The 22,060-nt window shown below is 31.0% G+C and overlaps 1 protein-coding gene across 12 annotated transcripts in view; it reads right to left on the reverse strand.

Annotated features, from left to right (window-relative positions):
• Positions 1–498: 498 nt before the first annotated feature.
• The window catches only part of LOC108043637 (protein pangolin, isoforms A/H/I/S), a 76,131-nt gene continuing 54,569 nt past the window's right edge, over positions 499–22,060 (reverse strand). For 5 of the 12 annotated variants that reach the window (XM_044460607.1, XM_044460606.1, XM_044460605.1 and 2 more), the window contains 2 exons: positions 18,165–18,234; positions 499–7,059 (listed from right to left, as the gene is read on the reverse strand). In XM_044460607.1, coding sequence (XP_044316542.1) covers positions 5,973–7,059; positions 18,165–18,234 — 1,157 coding nt within the window. In that variant the 3' untranslated portion in view covers positions 499–5,972. Of the gene's footprint in view, positions 7,060–12,993; positions 13,446–18,164; positions 18,235–18,960; positions 19,115–22,060 lie in introns of those variants that run through there. The other 7 variants (XM_044460609.1, XM_044460602.1, XM_044460608.1 and 4 more) reach the window with 5 other exon arrangements.

Genomic DNA, 22,060 nt, shown 5'->3' on the forward strand with positions numbered 1-22,060 from the left:
GATTTTAGGAGTTCCTACGCAGCGCAAGTTTGTTTCAACGCCCCACGCCCCCTTTAACGCCCACAATCGCTTATATACGATTTTAAAAATTTAAATATTTCGGAAAAGTAAAAATGCAGTTTTATTGTGTTTATCAATACCTATCGAAATCGGACCATTCGTTAAAAAGTTATGCGTGATCAAAGTTTCTATCTCCATCTCCCTCGCACTCCCTTTACCTGAGTAACGGGTATCTGATAGTCGTGGCACCCGACTATAGCGTTCTCTCTTGTTTCATTTTCACTTTGCCCACTATTTTCTTAAGATTTTATTTTTAGTGCATTTAAATTAATGTTGTTATATTTTGATGATTTCCGTTTAGGCATCGTAAATCTAAAATACTACAGCAGAAACAAATTTAGCTCGACAAGCTAATCGTTTTTTCTTGTTCCACCTATTATTATAAAAGCTTGGTTTGGCCGCGTATCGAGTTTCCAGTTCTCCTGTATATTAAAAAGGTTTTATATTTTCAACATTGTTTATTTTTATTACAGTATATATGTACTAATTCTAAATTCCGTACTTATTACTTATTAACCTAATTTAAGTATTATTTACTTAAACTGTTAAGTATGTGATTGCTATCAACTTAATTCTAGTAATTTATTTATATATCCACTTAGGTATAGTATAACATTTATTATAAATACACATTGCTAACCCTTGCCACTATTTAGAGTTCAGCTAAGGCTAAGAACCTATCAGTCGACCAGTAATTTAATGAATATTGTGGACTTAAGATGAAATATATGTATCAGAATTGTTAAATTCAACATAACTTTTTTTGCAGCAAATAAAATACATTTTTAATTTATCAATATAATTAAAAATTCTTATTTATGAATAAACATAATATTCGTTGTGGGTTCCCTTCATTTTATTGGTTTGTGATATAATACCAACAACGTTTTTTGAAGGGGGTTTGATGACAAAGTTCCTAATAGCATTTGTTAGTTATCTATATTAATTAAAATTTGTGGCATCTGATTTTATATTTTGTTTATATTTCGTAATTATAATTTAAAACTGCACTGACTCAAACATACAAAAAAGTTCGAATTAATGAACATAAAAATAGTATTTTTTATATTTACCCCTACAAATGAAACAGTTAATATTGCAAAATCGTTTCAGTAAAAACAATAGTCTAAAACACAGAAAATGGAAGCATGGAAGAAATACACATTGCATAATTCATTGATTAAAATTAAATTTAAAACTAGAGTTAAAGAGTTGCACATAAACATAAATAAATTGTTTATGCATTAAAGCTTATTATAGTTATTTATTTATTGATAAGTTATCATAGTAAAACATATATAATATGTGTTAAACAGTCTTTTAAATTGGCAATGGCTATATACATTGTTATGATTATATTGTTAATACATTATTTCGTTTATATAAGCAAGACCACCAAACTATTGTAACACAGAATCTTTGTCTCCTTACAAGTGTTTTCGATTGAGCTCTTTAAACATATATATATATAAATATATATATATGGATTTATATATATACACATGACTAGAGCCCTATATAAAACGGCAATTTGTTTATCACAGCAATATATTTATTGAATTTCTGGCCTTGCTATTTAAGTTCGTGTACTTTTTCTTACATTTTTATATAATTCACCTACCTGACAGATGCATTAATATGGTTTTCTTTAAAACGTGATTGCCAATCTCTTTATTGGTTACATAAATATAGTGAGATATTTAAGTTTGAGTGTGCATAAGGGACCCAATCTAGATTACTAATTAGAAAGGTTAGGGGGTTAGACCTCCTTAAGGCTTCTCACAATTTTGAAAAAAAAGCTCTGAAGCCGAGTGGTCCGATATTTTGAATATATATTATATAATTATCCGAAGAGTTTTTTTTTTAATGTTCCAACAAATTGTAAAATTTAAACTTAACGTCATCTAAGAAATTTTATATTACTTCAAAAAATTGTATCCGATTTGGGGCGTGCCGAAACTAAAAATATAATGTTCTGAGTTTCATAAAATTATGGGCAAAATAAAGAGGCTTTGGATGATAACTAATCAACAAGGTTCTTAGTTTGCAACAGAACTATAATGTTTATAAGTGTAGATGTTTTATTTGTATCGTTTTAAAAATTAAAATTTATTTACTTGACCACGGTTGCATACCTTTTAGTGTAGGAATTTCCATCTACCCATTTAAAAAAACCTGCAGTCTAAGAGTTTGTATAAAAAGTTATTATATCTAAAATATTTCCTTATTACAAATAATGGCATAATAAATTTTTTGAAAATTATTTGTTTTTTAAAATATAAGTCTACATCAACATCTATACCATTCACTCTAATAAGGAAAAACTTTTTTCTTTTAACTTTTTCCACTTTTTCAACGCATTTTTACGGCTAAGGTTCACTTTCGAATAAATAAAAGGGATAGTACTTTGGCAATTGTCAGTTATTTTTCGATATAAATGTTCATCTTTAACAAAAACTTTGCTTAGGTTTTGGTTAGCTATGTTTATTTATCGTTATCGTTAAAAAAAACCCTCTTTATTCTACGGATAAACAATTAATTGTCGAGCTGAAAAGTATAAAATCACACTTCAACAAAATAGTTCCAGTTGTCTATCTTTATCGTAATCTAAAAGTAAGTATTTGTGAGTTCTTGCAAAGGTTTTTATATTTTATTTTAAAACACCTCCGATTTCACAAGTTTACAAATTTTGAATTTCTGTCCAGTTTTGGTGCGTTTTTCTATACACGCTGGTATTATTAGTGTCTTTATAAGACCGAAGTTATAATGGAGGTATACAATAATTGTTTTGTTTTATTGGTATATAAAAATGAATAACATTTTTAATCTAAATGTAATTGACACTGAAAATTTTAGGTCAATATTGTGTAAATCAAATGCGAGTTTTGGTAGTTAAATTTTAATTAAACTTTGTGCACAAGAGTTTTCTAGTCCTTGTAAGGAATATGAAGGAATATGGACAATGCTTTTAAATAATAGTAAAAACCCTAAGTCCTGTTACATTTTTTTAGTTATACCAGCGTGTTTCGCGACCCTAAAGTAGTATAAAAAGGACCTTATTTAAATCGTAACTTTTTTGTGTACGCTACTGCGTTGAATCGTTTTCCAATGCCTACATTTATTTGTAACAACATAAAAATCGAATAAGAACGAGGATCCTATAACTTTCAAAAGACCATTCGTTAAAAATTTGTTTTTTAAGAAAATTATATATAAGTCTTTGATAAAAATATAAAACTTTGTTTAAAATATCAACAATGATCTTGAAAATAAATGGACAACTTATTACATTTAATTTTGAAAAACAAGTTTTACTGTTGGAAGCGTAAGTGTTTAGTTTATTGATAACGTTTTAATACGAATATTTTTAATTTTTAGTAATTTTTTTGAAAAATAATATTTTATCGAAAGAGTTCGAATATATTTGATAGTGGTGCCTTAAAGTAAAAATCTCACTTATCAATTTATATATGCTGCATATTCCTGTCTTTTTCTCATTAGATTAAATAAGATTTCGATTTATTTTTTTTTACTGTATTTTCTTTGGAAGTTATGTACGTTCTATTATAAAACTTACACAGTTTAGAAAAAGCATGAACAGGATTGCCCATAATTGAATGAATAGTGTTAATAGAAAAGTATTGGATAATAATATTTTATAAATTTTGTACGCCCGAATATATGAACAGTTTTAGACAGTGAAGATATACGTTTCAGATACAGCTCTAATTAAATTTGTTGATGAATTAATTTATAAATTAAAAGCATCGTTGTTTGTTAGAATAGTCTTACATACATCTGTGAAGGAAGGAGACATTTTTGAAGGGCTTTTAATAACTTTTGATACCATCATTTTTTTATTATTTTTGTATTAAAAATATATTGTTTAAGGTATACAGAATGCAGTGCCGTTACATAAATAATAAGAAGTTTGATCTTACTTTATATATTTTATGATTTTTCAAATATTTGTTGTATGCTATGGATTTATATAAGGCTCTAGTTTTAATTTGAGTGTGCACATATTTTATTAAAAACCAATTTATAGGATGGCCCCAGACTTTTTGCTTATGAAAATCGAGATATGTATATTAAGTACAGATGTACAAATATAGGCTTACGTGGGGGTTTGTTTAAGTTTCCAGCAAACTTAAAATAACAAATTTTTTATTACTGACACATTATTAAAAACCATATTATTTATTAAAACAAAAACATTTACGAAAAGCCCAATACTCACATAAAACGTGCATTTGTAAATACCTATTTAATTGATTAAGAGTTTAATAACTGAATGAAGACTAGTATATAAGTGCGTATAATTAAAAGGGCGTTTAGTCCAAAGTAACTATTTAAATGGTACCTAATATTTATTACCAGAAAGTTAATAAGTAAAAGTTCTACGTCGTCAGAAGTTTAGCTTTACGTTAAATAGTAGCTATCAGGTCTTATGGTCAATAAATTCGTAAGCATTATCAGTACATTCTATGTGAAAACCTAATACCTATTTACATTTTTTTATGTATAATTATGTTTATAAGTATTATTTCACATTTTTTACAATACAAAATATAAAAAAATAATTATTTTTTTGATTGTGTGTTTCTAACCAAAACAGAAAATTTTAAATATTATAAATGTTTTACAAGACACATTTCGAATCAATCTATGCAAATAAAACAAAGGATTTAATAAAGTCGTGAGTCGTAATTAAGACATATTTCTCGCTTTCATCAGATCATCAGCTTTGGTTGCCAAATTGTCAATTTTGTGTTGTCGTAAAAACGTAATACACTTTGAAAGTTATAATAACATAAAGGATAAGATGTTATTTAGGGATCTGAGTTTGTTTTGGTTTAATTTGTTCAGAAACATACTTCGCCAACATTACCATTTTTGTTTTCGCTTACGTATATAAAATAATAAGAATGAAAAAGATTTCAGGGGAGTGCTGAGTGTTAAGGAAACTTTTTATTTTTCTTTTGAGTTATTACTTAAAAAAAATATATTTTTTGGAAAAAGTTGTCCAGCCTGCACGACTTTTCTTTACATATATACAAAAGTTTGAGGAAATACCAGATTCAACTTTAATTTTTTTGTAATTTTTATGTAAAATTTACCAAAGTAAACAAAATTGTAGTGTGAACAATAATTTTCCAAAAAAATGTTAACCAGGTGTAAATTGATTTTGCACCTAGGGTCATTAAAAATCAATAAACGAACAAAAATGTTGTTAGTTAATAACTTCCCGAGGTAACACTGTCGCATTTTAAAATAAAAACTACATAGTCATAAAGAACAGAGCACCACCCTGATGTATGTGGAAGTATTGCTTACAAATTTAAATTAAACCATACTATTGTTTGATGATTGTTTTAGGTTATTTTTGGAAATAATAGTTATAAAAATAAATTCTTTTGAATCTAACAAATTTATTAATCATATATAAACGGTATTTAGTCAATGTTGTATTTATAACCCTTTTAAGTTTTAAACTAAATAAATGGATCAATAAACGAGATGCAAAAGTGTAACCAAAGTAAGAGTTCTGCAGAATCGGTTGTTGGCTTTAGTGTATATTGTCTGTTTATTAACTGATCTATTTGGCATTTCCTAGCTTGGGATCTGTCTCTGTTTTATCTTAAGAAATAATTATGGTTGGCCTCTATTGGAGTTTTTGTAAGCGATTTTTGTGCACAAATTCTATGATATATGTTATGATCGTTATGAATAGGTTAATTATTAAAAAAAGAAATATTGCGGTGTAAATCTTGGCACAAGTATAAAAATGGCTTCTCGGTTGAGAAGATGGCAAAAGGATAACGAGAATAATAATTATTGCACCTTTAATAATTTAAAATATTTTCTCAAGCAACTATGAATATTTATATGTAAATTTCCAATGACATCTGTTAAGAAACGCTAATGACGCCAGTTTCGGAAGCGCCTGCGCTTGGAGTCTTGCTAGATGCATTTGATTGTGGATCAGATGCTTTATGACATTCACTGTTGCTTACGGCATGTGTACTTACTGACAGGATTGTCGACTCACTTCTTTTAGCCGTTTCCATATGGTCAGTTAACTGTTGATGGAAATGTTGACTAAAGTTGTTACTTAAAAGTGAGTGGTTCGCACGGTAGCCGTGGGCTGCAACATGATGAATAATGGACGTAGCGGCATGAGCAACAATAGTCTGAGTGTCACTAACTTCAATAGATTCAACATTTTGATATTCACGTCTTTTAGTTAACTGATTGATGCTTAGGGGATTATTAATATCCCGTGGATTAGCACCTATGGGGTTTCGGGAAATGTTTGGCATTGAAGAATGGTTTACACTACTATTGCCAATCGACGGCATTGAAAAAATTGCATTATTACAAACTGTGGAATGCGGTTGGAAAAATGGTTCAGGTTTACTGCTACCTGTGTTAACTACTGGAGGACTTAACCCCATTCCCAAGTGGCTAAACCGATTTCCAAGCATCATGGCTCTTTCATGAGCGGAATTTGTAGGCGGAACCGTCGTACCTGTAACTGGCGAAACTGTACTTGAAGTATTTGGGGTCGTGCTTATGCTACTAGTTGAACCACTACTCGATCCGGATGTAGATGTGGACCGTTGTTGAATTGTTGGCTGATCTGCACTGACGATCAAAAGCGCATTAGAGGTGGCAGGATATAAAACATTAGTTGCTGGGTTGGTATTCATATTAATTGGGCTTGCCAAGCTCATTGTCGTCGATGGACTCTGTAAACTGGACAATCCACTTAGACAGCCTGGGCTAGACATGGATTGATTTAAGGATTCGGTGTCATCATCTACTATTTTATTAGTTTCGTCAGCGCTTCCACAACTTCCGCCAAGTTTATCTTCATCGTAATCGTCATCGTCGTCATCACTTAGCTGGCTTTCGTGTTCATCAATACCGCTCCCGTCTTCGGTGGGTCCATTTTCGTTCATGGCTTCCATATAACGAATGCATTTCTTCTTGCGTCTATGTAAAATAAGAAACAGATAAATATAAGTTAAATAATAAAAATGTTAGCCAGAACGACTAAGAGTGCAAGTATAAAACATTCATCACACAAATATTTAGGTATTCATGCAACATGGGATCAAGCCCTTAGAAATTATAAACAGATTAACAGAAAATAAAATGATTTATTATTTTTGTAACTGCATGCCTAAATTATTATTTCAATTCAATATTAAACCTTAATTCATAACAAAAAATGTTTATCTGTCAAGATTACATTTGTAAGAGTTAAACATTTAAAATCTGCGAATAAAATAATTTTTGTGTAGAATAAAAAAAACGTACTAATTTGTATGTTTTCTTAGATATACTCATAAAAATTGCAATACAGAACTAATACTTGCAAAACATTTTAAAATGTTTAACTCAAATATTTTAATTGCATACAAAAAAAGAAATTTAAACGACAAAACACAAAAATAACAACATTTCGTGCGAATTTGATCAAATGTTAACTAAACTACACGCTTGCTTTGATTGTTTAAAATGACCTTCTTAAAAAAAACTCTGGGTTTCGACACATTAAAACATTCATTTTGTTAACAACCCGGAATTAAGATTTTTTTTTCTTTAAACCCAATTTTGTTCCGAAAACAAAATGTTATACTATTTTAATAAGAAAGTTTTTATTTTAATTTAATTATTTTTTTCTTTTTAAAATATGATATTTTTTTATTTGGCGTAAAAAAAGTTTTTGAAAAAGCTCAAGTGTCTTTTAAATCTGAGATTTTTACAATGTTTATAAACTTTCAAATTGAGATAAACAGGTTTTTAAAGAATTTTATTTCAACCAGCCGAACGTTTCACCAGCAGATTAATGAAACAGTTGTCGGGTTTGTATAAAAACCCTAGTTCTTTAAATCTTAAAACGTTCTTATCGGCCCTGTTACAGTTTTCCCTTCACTCTGTTAACTTAGGAAAAACAAACATTTCCGACAAGCATTGAAACTAATTATGTAAATATACTTTAAGAAAACTTTACCTGCAAATTTAATCAAATTCCTTGATATTTAAGCATTTTTGCACTGGACTGATTTGATCAAAATTAGATATTAATACAAATTACAAATTTGATATAAATAAAAAAATTGATTTAATAATAATTATTTTCTGTTTGCAACTTAGAATCGGATAGTTTGTGACTTTAATCATTTCCGATCGAATTAGGCCAACTTGACTGATTAAGGTTGTCCTGATACGCAGAAAAAAAATTATGTTTTTTGTATTGGTATAAACAATCAACAAGAACAAGGCTGGCCAAAATTGTATGAGCCACTTGGGTGGAAAACTAAGGCAAAGCATGGCCTTTTGTAGCCTTTTATTTCAAACCAAAAGTGAACAATCATGAAAAAGGGAAAAAATTTGAGTGAAAACTGGAAAAGGACTATAAATCACGAGAATATGCGAATACATTTAAAATAAATCTATTACGTATTTTCTATTAATTTTTCGATCATTCCAGTGACAGTTTTATAATATACTATTCCGACCTCGGCAATTACTAACTGTAATAAATAAGACTTTTGGTAAAGTTTCGTACAATTAGTTATGTATTGATAGACAAGGTCGACTTGGGTGATGGTCTTGATAGAATCCTGAAGAGAACAAAGTTGTTTTATAAGTTTCCGAACTATTTTTTCAGTCCATTTTCATTTGGTGACACCTGTATTGGAAAGGTACATCGTTTTTGACGTTCCCTCCAAATTGCATGACACAAGGAATAATGGACGTTAAGTTAAAGCGTTATTTTGGCAGTATGTTTTTTTCATGCTGCCTCCAAATCAGCATACCACCCATTAATTGATAAGCGAACGGTAAAAAGGGTGCCAAAATGTCGATCGATGAGATTATAATGCAACAAAGACAACGATATTCTGGTTAAATACAACTCATAGCACTAATATTAAATTACCAATTAATTTTTTCGACCGGTAGAACGTAATCTTTGTTAATAAGCCCCTTCGAATTTTAAAATTCTCCAAACGAGATTTATTGGTAATTTCAACTGTGTATTCGTCCTACATTTTGGAACAAAATCAATTAGTGAGTTTTGAAAAAATTATAACATATTTAAAACATTCTCTTTCATTTTTGCACTGATGACAAAGTATCATGAGGAGGAGTCAATGAATGATGTACCTCCAACGAAGGTACTCACCAAAGGTGGCTTCAGCAGAATATGCCCCATCAAAAAAAAAATATTTTATAATCATATTATTATGTTTATATATACAAAGTATGTCTCAAATTCATTATATCCTTTTACTGCGTTGCAAATTTCAAACTAAAAAAGGAAAGGAAGTAAACTTCGGCAAGCCGAATTCATTACTAAAAACAAGAAAGAAAAGCTAACTTCGGACGGACCCGAAGTTGATATACCCTTGCAGAATATTCTGTAAATTATATTCTTCAAAATTATTTATATGATGTATTCTTAATACTCATAAAAAGTCCCAACTTCCTAACTTTACAAACACCAACGTTATGGCTTTTCCGATCGTTCAGTTATATGGCAGCTATATGATATAGTCGCCCGATCCGGCTCGTTCCGACTTATATACTACCTGCAATAGAAAGACAACTTATGGGAAAGTTTCAAGCAGATAGCTTTAAAACTGAGGGACTAGTTTGCGTAGAAACAGACGGACGGACAGACGGACATGGCTATATCAACTCAGGAGGTGATCCTGATCAAGAATATATATACTTTATAGGGTCGGAAATGTCTCCTTCACTGCGTTGCACACTTTTGACCAAAATTATAATACTCTCTGCAAGGGTATAAAAAAAGACAAGTGTATAAGCGTAAGGAAAATATTTAAAATTATTTTAAAAAGGCTTGTGTGCCTGTAAAGTTTTCTGTGGCAATTCTTTGTGTTAACAAAAACAAAATTTTTTCTTTAATTCAAAATGTTTTCAAACTGATGCTTTAAAGGAATTTATAAACTCCAGCTCAAAACTAAATACTTGCATTCTTGTATATTTTCAATTACCAAAATTTGTATGACAAGAGAGAGGTATAATCTATCAACAATAGATATGAAGAAAATATTGGTTAAATTTACGATTTAATATTAAATTTAATTGTGATAGATATAATTATAGGTTTAATTATAGGGTTACTGATTTGTTTTAATAATATATGAACAAAAAATGTTAAACTTCAACAGGATGACATTCTTAAATTTTTTTTAAGTATATTTAAGCGACACAAAAATAAAGCAAAATCACATCGAAGGTCAAAAAATATTTTATATAACAATAAGATATCGCAGCGCAGTTCATAGCACTAAGTAAAGTACAACAATGCAAATCACTAAAAATAATAATACAAAAACGATTTTTTTTTATATTTTGTACATCGCACACAACAAGAACAAACAACAACGACCTTATTCAAAACGGATATCGGGGTTTCAAAAAATATATATATTTTTAAAAGTTTCTTATTTAAATTCCAAACATGAAAATTGAAATATTTTAAAAATATATTATTTTATAATAAGGGTTAAGCTTGATTAAATTTTCTTTTAGAGCCGATTTCTTAACGTACACTAATTTGTCAACATGGGTATTAGCCTTAAAAAATAGTAATTTTTCTGTTTAAAACGTCCTGAATGAATACTATGTTGAAAACAGATTATAACTATTGAATAAATAAAAGAAAAGTAAATACAGTTAATATTAATATTTGAAAATACATGTTAAATTGTTTATACTAAATCAAGTTATCGATACTCGATTGTTTTCAAATTAAGTAGGTATAATAAAATTTTGACGACCAGCAGTAAAAAAAAACCCAGTTTTTTGTTCACCGAAAATCACCGTTACTCTATTAACCAATTTAAAAAGAATGGGTCCGAATATAAAACAATTTCACAATGTCACAAGAATCTGCATGGTTAATCCCAACTCTCTAGCTCTCTTATTTTCAAACATATATCTCTTTTTTTCCACGAACATAATATTACATTTTTATACCCGTTACTCGTAGAGTAAAAGGGTATATTGTATTCGTGCAAAAGTATGTAACAGCTAGAAGGAAGCGTTTCCGACCCTATAAAGTATATATATTCTTGATCAGGGTCACTAGCCGAGTCGATATAGCCATGTCTGTCTGTCCGTCTGTCTGTCCGTCTGTCTGTCCGTCTGTCTGTCCGTCTGTCTGTCCGTCTGTCTGTCCGTCTGTCTGTCCGTATGAACGCTGAGATCTCGGAAACTATAAAAGCTAGAAGATTGGCATTTTGCATGCATATTCTAGGAGTTCCTACGCAGCGCAAGTTTGTTTCAAAAAGGTGCCACGCCCCCTTTAACGCCCACAATCGCTTATATACGATTTTTAAAATTTTAATATTTCGGAAAAGTAAAAATGCAGTTTTATTGTGTTTATCAATACCTATCGAAATGTAGAAGAAATTTTTCAAATCGGACCATTCGTTAAAAAGTTCTCTCTTGTTCTATGTAATACCGTGTCCGATCCTTGAAAGTGCATCATCAAAATTTGAGTCGGTATAGCTTTGAACTTATGTTTTCATAAGCATATTCGACCAAGATCCTCTCACAACCTACCACAAAACAGCAGAATTGTGTATACAAAATTGTTATACCACTGACAATTTAAATAGCAACATAGTATATTTGATTAAGCAACACCTAATTAATTTTAGAAAATTCTTTAACGCTTTTTAAAATTATTTGTTGTAAACAAAAGGCAGCCACGCAATTCATTTTTTAAGGGTAAGGGTTTGGATGGACCATTCTTAAAAATTGATCATAACTATTTTTACATAAAAATCAGGATAGGTTAATTTCATGTAACGTATATATGTATATTCATATATTCGGAAAGTGCCAGGTAAGATGACTATATCATATAGCTTTTAAGGCTGCTTATATTTAAATGAATTACAAATTATAACTTCATTGTTTTTGAACATATATCCTAAAATAGTCATTTTTATGATTTTAAAATTGTATTAAAATAAGATGACCATGTCATTTAGCTGCCCTTGAAGTCTATATGGTACTAAAAATGCTGATATACTGGAATAACTTTTTTGTTTTTGAATATATTCACATTAAATTCGATATAACTCGTTAGACATGATGTTACCACATCATTTCATTTATTATAACAATAAAAGAGCAAACATATACTTTAGTCATTACTTTTTAAAAGAATTATAGTAGAAAATAGTATTAAAAAGGTGGTGCTATGATTGCTGTAAAAACTTCAACGGAAACTTTCTTAACTGAAAATAAAGAATACAAATGACAAATAACCAATATATTCATTTGATATAATTTGTAGAATTTTGTTATATTTAATTTTTGTGCAATTGAAAACTTATCAATATGCTGTGTAAAAACAAAGATTTTAATTTTATTTCAAAGCCCAAAAAATTAGTCTAGCTGGGCCCGATTTTTCAATTTTATGGGACTCATAATTTAAAATTGTATTTAAACATCGGAATTTCGTGTTATTCAGTATGGATCTATAGGGTGGTAGAAACTAACTGTGTTTGGGACTTCAAACCAGGAGCACAATACTTTTATGAAAAAGTATAATTCTGATTTGTGCATATTTTTAGTTTGTCCCTGTGTGTATAAAATTTATAAAATTATTCAATACGATGAAGAGTATGGAAAAATCTTATCCAACTCTGAACTGGGACAAGTAAAAACTAATTATAGGTTACGGATGTAATATACTGCTGGAATACCCTATTAGGACAAATTAGCAAAACGTTAAACAATACCTTAATTGGCTCTAAAATGTTTGCAACCGATAAATCAATAAATAATTTTTCATGCAATAAGTACATATATATAGTGCCATGAGGCACTAAACCCTGATATGCATTTATTTTAATCGTTTGATTTGTTATTTACTGGTTTAGATGCTGAAGCAATTTTGAGATGTAAAATTTCGGCATCATTTGTTCAGTTTATTGATTCCTGGATCGTCAGATGTTTTTATTTCGCCGCTGCATCCATTAATCTGGATCTACAAATTGACATAAGTCGGTGGTGCCTGAGGCGACAGCTGTTGTAAACATCCGCTAGCTGCACCACCACCTCCTCCAGCTGTGACTGATATGCCATTTAAAGATGCTACTGCGTTTCCATTACTGGTTGACATCAATTGTACATGTGTATGAGAAGACGAGGTGGATGATGATGAAGAGGACGAAGATGACGAGTTGGGCAACATTACCGTACCCCCTATGCCACTTACAATGGGTGCCAGCATGCCAACACCAATGCTGTTCACTGCTGTACTACTGGTGATGCCAACGCTGCCGCCATTGTTGCTTACAGATGAAATGACACCCAAATTGGGACTTAATTATTGGCCAAGGAGAGTCAATAAAAAGTCAAAAATTAATTTAATTAACCATCAGTATTAAAAAGGAAAAGACGTTATCAAAGACATCAAAAGATTGTATCAACTATTATATTATAGCATAAATCAGTGTGAATGTGTTTTGATCTCTTAAAAATTAATAAAAGTAAAAACATTTCGGTACTCAAATAGTAAAATAAAATGAATGAAATTGATCGAATTGATTGTTACTGTTGATGATGGTTAATTTCTTTACATTTGACCAACTTTGCAGCTTTTTTTCACAGGTACTTCCACTCTGGCAAATTATTTGTATTAAATAATCAATAATATCGGTGATGGTACTCACATATTAATTAGCACCCACCTCATACAGCCTTACATTTTCGTATTAGTAAGAAAAAAAAAATTGTTTATAGTTTATATCAAATATTTGTAAAACCCAGTTTAAGTTATTAAGCAAATGGATTACTTTTTTTTTTTTGAAAAATTTGTTTATTTTAAAGTTATCCAGTTTTTGGCGTTTGTTGATACAAAAAAATAAGAACTCCTGGATAAATCTACTGATGGCGGCAAATAAGTCTTGAAGTAAATAATTTGTTTCCATACCAAATAGAAACACTGATATATAAACTTTAAACAATTTTAGAAGAAGTTAAACTTTTTAAATCAAAGACAAGCCTGTTTTGAAAATAGTATATGGACTTTAAACGCAAGTTTTTATTTTTGAGTTGCGTGAAAAATATTTGTTTGCGAAAGGGAGAACCGAATTGTATCAATTTATAAGTATGAAACGGAATCAAAAGTGCCTATAAAAATGGACAGCATCTACTAAATGTTTAATTTGATATCGCGTTAAAAAGATAATGCAAAACGGAAAATATTTAAATAAAATATTAATAAACTTAAATGCATTTTTTAAAATAAAATTCAAAATATTAAAAGGGCACAACTCTAAAGCTTCTTCAACTAAACCGATTTCATAATTTTTATTTAGGAACAAATGAAAAAGATGCATAATATGCTTAGTGGTTTCGAAGGCCTTAATCCAAATTTCGCTGCGATCAAAACCAATTATTTTTAAAATTCCTAAACCGGTAATTCTTTAAAGGCTAATTAAAAACATGAAAGGAAAGCTAACTTCGGGCGGAGCCGAAGTTGATATACCCTTGCAGAATATTCTGTAAATTATATTGGTTGGCCAAAAATAAAACAATTTCCCAACTTTAAAAACACCAAAGTTATGGCATTTCCGATCAATCCAGTTATATGGCGGCTATAGGATATAGTCGGCCGATCCTTATGAAATTTGGTAGGTTGAATTTATTGACCAAATATAAAACCCATAAAAATACCAACTTTCTAACTTTAAAAACGCTAAAGTTAGGCCATTTCCGATCGTTCAGTTATATTTCACCTATAGGATATAGTCGACCGATCCCGGACGTTCCGACTTATACACTGCATGCAAAGGAAAGAAGGGTGAGTGCAAAGTTTCAATTCGATATCTTTAAAACTGAGAGACTAGTTTGCGTAGAAACAGACAGACGGACAGACGGACGGACGGACGGACGGACAGACGGACATGCTTATATCAACTCAGCAGGCGATCCTGATCAAGAACATATTTACTATATAGGGTCGGAGATGTCTCCTTCACTGCGTTGCACACTTTTTGACTTTAAGAAAACGTGTTCTTTGCAACTCTATCTTGGCATTCCATATAATTTCTTCAGTGTTGCTGCCGTTAAAAGATCAAATTTTATTCCTTTTTCGTTTTGCTCGAATAGATAAGCAGTTCCCGTTTAAACAAATTAAAAATAAATTATTTACAATCCAGGTTTCCGTATTTATATCTTTTATAACCCAGAATTAAAAAACAAGTGAATAATATATATAAAAAATTGGTGAACAAAAATGTCAAGTACGATATGGTTTGAAGGTCTTATGAGGTATTCTATGGGGTTGCATTTCGTGCAATTAATATTAATCGTCGCCTTGTATATACTGAGTTACTTAAAAACAAAAATAATGGTGTATACCTATGTTCTTGGTCTGTGTTTTTAAATGTGGACAATTTCATAATTGTTCTAATAAGTGCATAATAATTTCTCAATAAGTATTTCCCTTAATATAAACAAAATTCACGCAAGATATCAAAATCTCGCAGTGTTTTGATAAAAATATTTTTCTTTTAACGATTTAGACTATACTCGGCTTTTAGTAGTAGAACCTAAAACTATTGTAAAATGTATGTAACAGGCTAAATTATAGTGCATTAGTCTTTACTACAACAGATGTCGGCACTGAGCCTAGTTTCGTCGTAAAAATCACTCACATCAGATTTTCTATCTTCTTGAGGTCGAAAGCGGGTCTTGCAGACAAACAGTGAACACTTTGTTAGATAGAAATGACTAGCGGGTAACCAATATTCTTTTCTAAACAACCTGTGATAATATACCTGAATATAAATCTATATATATTATATATGTATGTATATATATATTTCGGTGAGGCTATTTATTTCATAGCTGGTTTTGAGTATCCCGCATATACACGAATTAACAACACGTCTAACCTTTACATTTTTAAACTTATATTAATTTTTATACCCTTGCAGAGGGTATTATAATTTTGGTCAAAAGTGTGCAACGCAGTGAAGGAGACATCTCCGACCGACCCTATAAAGTATATATGTATATATTCTTGATCAGGATCGCCTCCTGAGTTGATATAAGCATGTCCGTCTGTCTGTTTCTACGCAAACTAGTCTCTCAGTTTTAAAGCTATCGAATTGAAACTTTGCACACACCCTTATTTCCTTTGCACGCAGTATATATGTCGGAACGGGATCGGCCGACTATATCATATAGCTGCCATATAACTGATTGATCGGAAATGCCATAACTTTGGTGTTTATACCGGTTACTCGTAGAGTAAAAGGGTATATTGTATTCGTGCAAAAGTATGTAACAGCTAGAAGGAAGCGTTTCCGACCCTATAAAGTATATATATTCTTGATCAGGGTCACTAGCCGAGTCGATATAGCCATGTCCGTCTGTCCGTCTGTCCGTATGAACGCTGAGATCTCGGAAACTATAAAAGCTAGAAGATTGGCATTTTGCATGCAGATTCTAGGAGTTCCTACGCAGCGCAAGTTTGTTTCAAAAAGGTGCCACGCCCCCTTTAACGCCCACAATCGCTTATATACGATTTTAAAAATTTAAATATTTCGGAAAAGTAAAAATGCAGTTTTATTGTGTTTATCAATACCTATCGAAATGTAGAAGAAATTTTTCAAATCGGACCATTCGTTAAAAAATTATGCGTAATCAAAGTTTCTATCTTCTAACGGGTATCTGATAGTCGGGGCACCCGACTATAGCGTTCTCTCTTGTTTTAAAGTTAGGAAGTTGAAATTTTCTATGGGTTCTATATTTCGCCAATCAATCCGACCTACCAAATTTCATAAGGATCGGCCGACTATATCCTATAGCTGCCATATAAGTGATTGCTCGGAAATGCCATAACTTTGGTTTTTGTTAAGTTAGAAAGTTGGAATTTTCTATGGGTTTTATATTTCGCCAATCAATCCGACCTATCAACTTTCATAAGGATCGGCCGACTATATCTTATAGCTGCCATATAACTGAACGACTGGAAATGTCATAACTTTGGTGTTTTTAAAGTAAGAAAGCTGTGACTTTTTATGAGTATTAAGAATGCATCATATGAATAATTTTGGAGAATATAATTTACAGAATTATCTGTAAGGGTATATCAACTTTGGCTCCGCCCGAAGTTAGCTTTCCTTTCCTGTTTTGAATTGTTTTTTTCTGATTGTTCCTATGGTCCTACGATCCGGCTTGTTCCGACTTATATAATACCTGCAATAGAAAGACAAATTTTGGGAAAGTTTCAAGCAGATAGCTTTAAAACCGTAGAAACAGACAGGCGGACAGACAGACGGACATGCTTATATGAACTTAGGACGCGATCCTGATCAAGAATATACATATATACTTAATTATGTCGGAGATGTCTCCTTCACTGCGTTGCACACTTTTGACCAAAATTATAATACGCTCTGCAAGGGTATAAAATATAATATGCACAAAAACGTAAATTCTACTTTAACAAAAATGGTACCATAAAAAAATTTAAGTGTAGTGCTCTTAATGAAGCGTCCAACGGTACCGTAAGGCCAAACTTTTATTTTGAAATAAAATTATCGAAATAATTTTGTATAGTTACAATTGTTGACCTGGGAGAGGTTTTGTTTGTTTGAATACAAAACATTTAGTTGCTATTTTGAACAACCCTTACAACATGTTACATACATTTTTACAAATAGAACATACCCTTCGATTCTACCAAAAAGGGTTACTCTAGAAAAAATATTGTATGCTTCGAAAGTTTTGTGTATAGTCATTAAGTCATAACGTAAGCAAATTTTGTAAATGTTAATTTCCTAAAATTGTTGTATTCCGTACAACAGCAACCTGTGGTAATGTCGGTATGTTCTCAGTAAAAGGCAAAGAATCCATAACAGCAAAACTTTTTAGAAAAATTATAAGGTACATTTAATTGTAAATTTTAATTCTTTAATTCGATTGGAAAGAAAAATGCTTGCGTGAATCTTGTAACGTCCTTTGTAGTAACGTTTTTAAGAACATTTAAGTACACATTCATGTACTCCAAAAGAGCTGAAACATACCTGCATGGTTTGCACCATTGATTCTGTTGATCCAGTCCAAATCGGGCTCGACATTTTTTCATATTATTACCTACGAAAATAAAGACCAATTTAATATAATAATATAATATTTGTTCATTTCTGTTTTGATTTGTTAATAAGGATAATATCGATAACAAGGTAATGTGATTATGAACAATAACTAATACTGGTTATCTCTACGTTAAACCGATTATACAAAAGAATGATGATTGCGAATACCAATTAAAAAATGTAGTTTTATTATTCTTTAAACTAACTTAACTTATGTAAAAAATAAATACCTTTAATTTTAAATACATGCATGTCTTGCTATGCTACTTTAAAATATAATTGAAATAAATGATTGCTTCACTAGTTTTTCTACATGCACTATGTTAATTTAATTAAGAAAATGTTTTTACAATTTCATGCCACTTCAAAATTATATTAAAAAAATTCTTTGATCTACAGACAATTTATCCTAATAAGTTTTAGAATCAGGTTTTTGATGAATTTTGAATTCCGACAAGTGTGCATGTATGTGCCTTGCCAATATATTGAGCCAATAAATGTTTGCTAATTTGTTTCCAATTTTGAAGCATATTATAATAATACAAGTTTTAATGAGTACGTATTATATACATATATGAATTTTTTAACATTATTAAAAAAAGGGATTTACATATGTCCTCTAACAATTTCATCATATTTGACTTTGTTAATATTTAATTGATCTTTTCTGGCGTTATATAAACTGATTTTAATTCGTAGAATAGTTTAAGAAAATGTATCTAACCTCCGTCGTTGGTTTCTTGCTTCCGCTTCCGTTTTTTGCCCCGAGAGGCATTTGTACGAGAGCTCCAATCGGGATACATTTGCATGTGCAGTTGTCGCTCCCTTCGCGCCAACTCGTAATACTTCGCCTGCTCCTCACGCCCCAAGGCATGCCACTGGGTGTGGGATAAACGCGATGTTTCGCGAAAAACATATTATATAATAATAGTATGCAAGATGTATCGGAATTATGAAATACATAATCAGCCAATTCAATGTATTGCTTATATATATATATAATGTACCAGGGCTTTCAACACCAAAAATTTTTTGGCTATGATCTAAATTAGTATTGAACCTATATAATAATACCTATTTGTTTTTACGTACCGGATAATGAGAAATATTTAAGCTTGCAAATAAATTATTTTTGAGCATTTTTTTAACGAACAAGAGATTCAAGTTTGTATCGATACATTGTCCTTATTATTAAGTATTTTTGTAATATTTTGCGCTAAATGGTCTAGAATTAAAGTTATTTTTTCAAGTTTGTTAATTTTATTATAGAAACTGAAAGATAAACCTTTAAGCATAAGTACGATTATGGCGAAAATGTTATATTTATCTTATAAGAGACTAAGGAAACGATCATATCACCAGGAAAAAACGAAATAAAACGTATCTAGTAAAAAAAACCTGCACGAGTGATTACTTAAACTTACTTGAACACATCATAAAAATAAACATATTACCAATAGAAGTTAATTTGAACAATTTAATTTATAACAATTAATCATTTTTGCGATTCCGAGTATTGCTGGTCTTTGTAACATCCTATTTATTGTGATCTGCGGGATCTGCGGAATACTTATAATATAATTATTTATATATATATATATATATATATATATATATATATATATAGATATATACATATATCTATAAATATATTTTATATTTTTATACCCTTGCAGAGCGCATTACAATTTCAGTCAAAAGTTTACAACGCAGTAAAGGATATATTTCCGACCCTATAAAGTATTTATATTCTTGATCAGCATCACCAGGAGAGTCGATCTGGCCATGTCCGTCTGAATCTCCGTCTGTCCGTCCGTCTGTCCGTCTGTCCTTTTCTACACAAACTAGTGCCTCAATATTAAAGCTTCTTGAAACTTTCCCAAAAGTTGTCTTTCTATTGCAGGTAGTATATAAGTCGGAACGCGCCGGATCGGGCAACTATATCATATAGTTCCCATAGGAACATTCGGCAAAATATTATAACTTTGTTGTTTTTAATTATTTTTTGTTGTTCTATGGAATATGGTAATATTTAAATTTAAAAATTAAATTTTAGAATTAAATTAAAATCGAACAATATCATATAGCTTCCATAGAAACGATCGCTAAATCCACATAGCTTTATTTTTATAGCTTGCAGAGGGTTTAATAATTTTGGTTAAAAGTGTGCAACGCAGCGAAGAAGACATCTCCGACCCTATAAAGTATATATATTCTTGATCAGGATCGCGTCCTGAGTTGATATAAGCATGTCCGTCTGTCTGATTCTACGCCAACTAGTCTCTCAGTTTTAAAGACATGGAATTGAAACTTTGCACACACCCTTCGTTCCTTTGCACGAAGTATATAAGCCGGAACAGCCGGGATCGGCCGACTATATCCTATAGCCGCCATATAACTGATTGATCGGAAATGCTATAACTTTGGTGTTTGTAAAGTTAGGAAGTTAGGATTTTCTATGGATTTTATTTTTGGCCAATTAATCCGAAATACTAAATACCGAATACTCGGATCAATCTAAAATTTTATTGCAATATTCTTCAAATGGTGTGCATTCAGAAAAAACAAGAAAGAAACAAGAAAGGAAAGCTAACTTCGGGCGGAGGCGAAGTTGATATACCCTTGCAGAATATTATGTACATTATATTCTCCAAAATTATTCATATGATGCATTCTTAATACTCATAAAAAATCCCAACTTCCTAACTTTAAAAACACCAAAGTTATGGCATTTCCAATCGTTCAGTTAAATGGCAGCTATAGGATATAGTCTGCCGATCCTTATGAAATTTGGTAGGTCGGATTGATTAACCAAATATAAAACCCATAGAAAATCCCAGCTTCCTAACTTTACAAACACCAAAGTTATGGCATTTCCGATCAATCAGTTATATGGCAGCTATAGGATATAGTCGGCCGATCCTTATGAAATTTGATAGGTCGGATTGATTGGCCAAAAATAAAACCCATAGAAAAACTTAACAAACACCAAAGTTAACACATTTTCGATCAATCAGTTGTCTGCCGATCTCGGCCGTTCCGACTTATATACTGCGTGCAAAGGAAAGAAGGGTGTGTGCAAAGTTTCAATTCGATTTCTTTAAGACTGAGAGACTAGTTTGCGTAGAAACAAACAGACGGCCAGACGGACATGCTTATATCAACTCAGGAGGCGATCCTGATCAAGAATATATATATACTTTATAGGGTCGGTCGGAGATGTCTCCTTCACTGCGTGGCACACTTTTGACCAATATTATAATACCCTCTGCAGGGGTATAAAAATAAACAAGAAAGGAAAGCTAGCTTCGGGCGGACCCGAAGTCGATATACCCTTGCAGAATATTCTGTAAATTATATTCTCCAAAATTATTCATATGATGCATTCTTAATACTCATAATAAATCCCAACTTCCTTACTTTAAAAACACCAAAGTTATGGCATTTCCAATCGTTCAGTTATATGGCAGCTATAGGATATGGTCGGCCGATCCCTTTGAAATTTGCTAGGTTGGATTGATTGGCCAAAAATAAAACCCATAAAAAATACCAACTTCCTAACTTTAAAAACACCAAAGTTATGGAATTTCCGATCGTTCAGTTATATGGCAGCTTGTTCCGACTTATATAATACCTGCAATAGAAAGACAACTTTTCGGAAAGTTTCAAACAGATAGCCTTAAAACTGAGGGACTAGTTTGCGTAGAAACGGACTGACGGACAGACGTACGGACAGACGTACGGACAGACATGCCTAGATCGACTCTTCTGGTGATGCTGATCAAGAATATATATACTTTATATGGTCGGAAATGTCACCTTCA

Source organism: Drosophila rhopaloa, unplaced genomic scaffold (assembly GCF_018152115.1).
Source record: "Drosophila rhopaloa isolate 14029-0021.01 unplaced genomic scaffold, ASM1815211v1 contig_203, whole genome shotgun sequence".
NCBI lineage: Eukaryota > Metazoa > Arthropoda > Insecta > Diptera > Drosophilidae > Drosophila > Drosophila rhopaloa.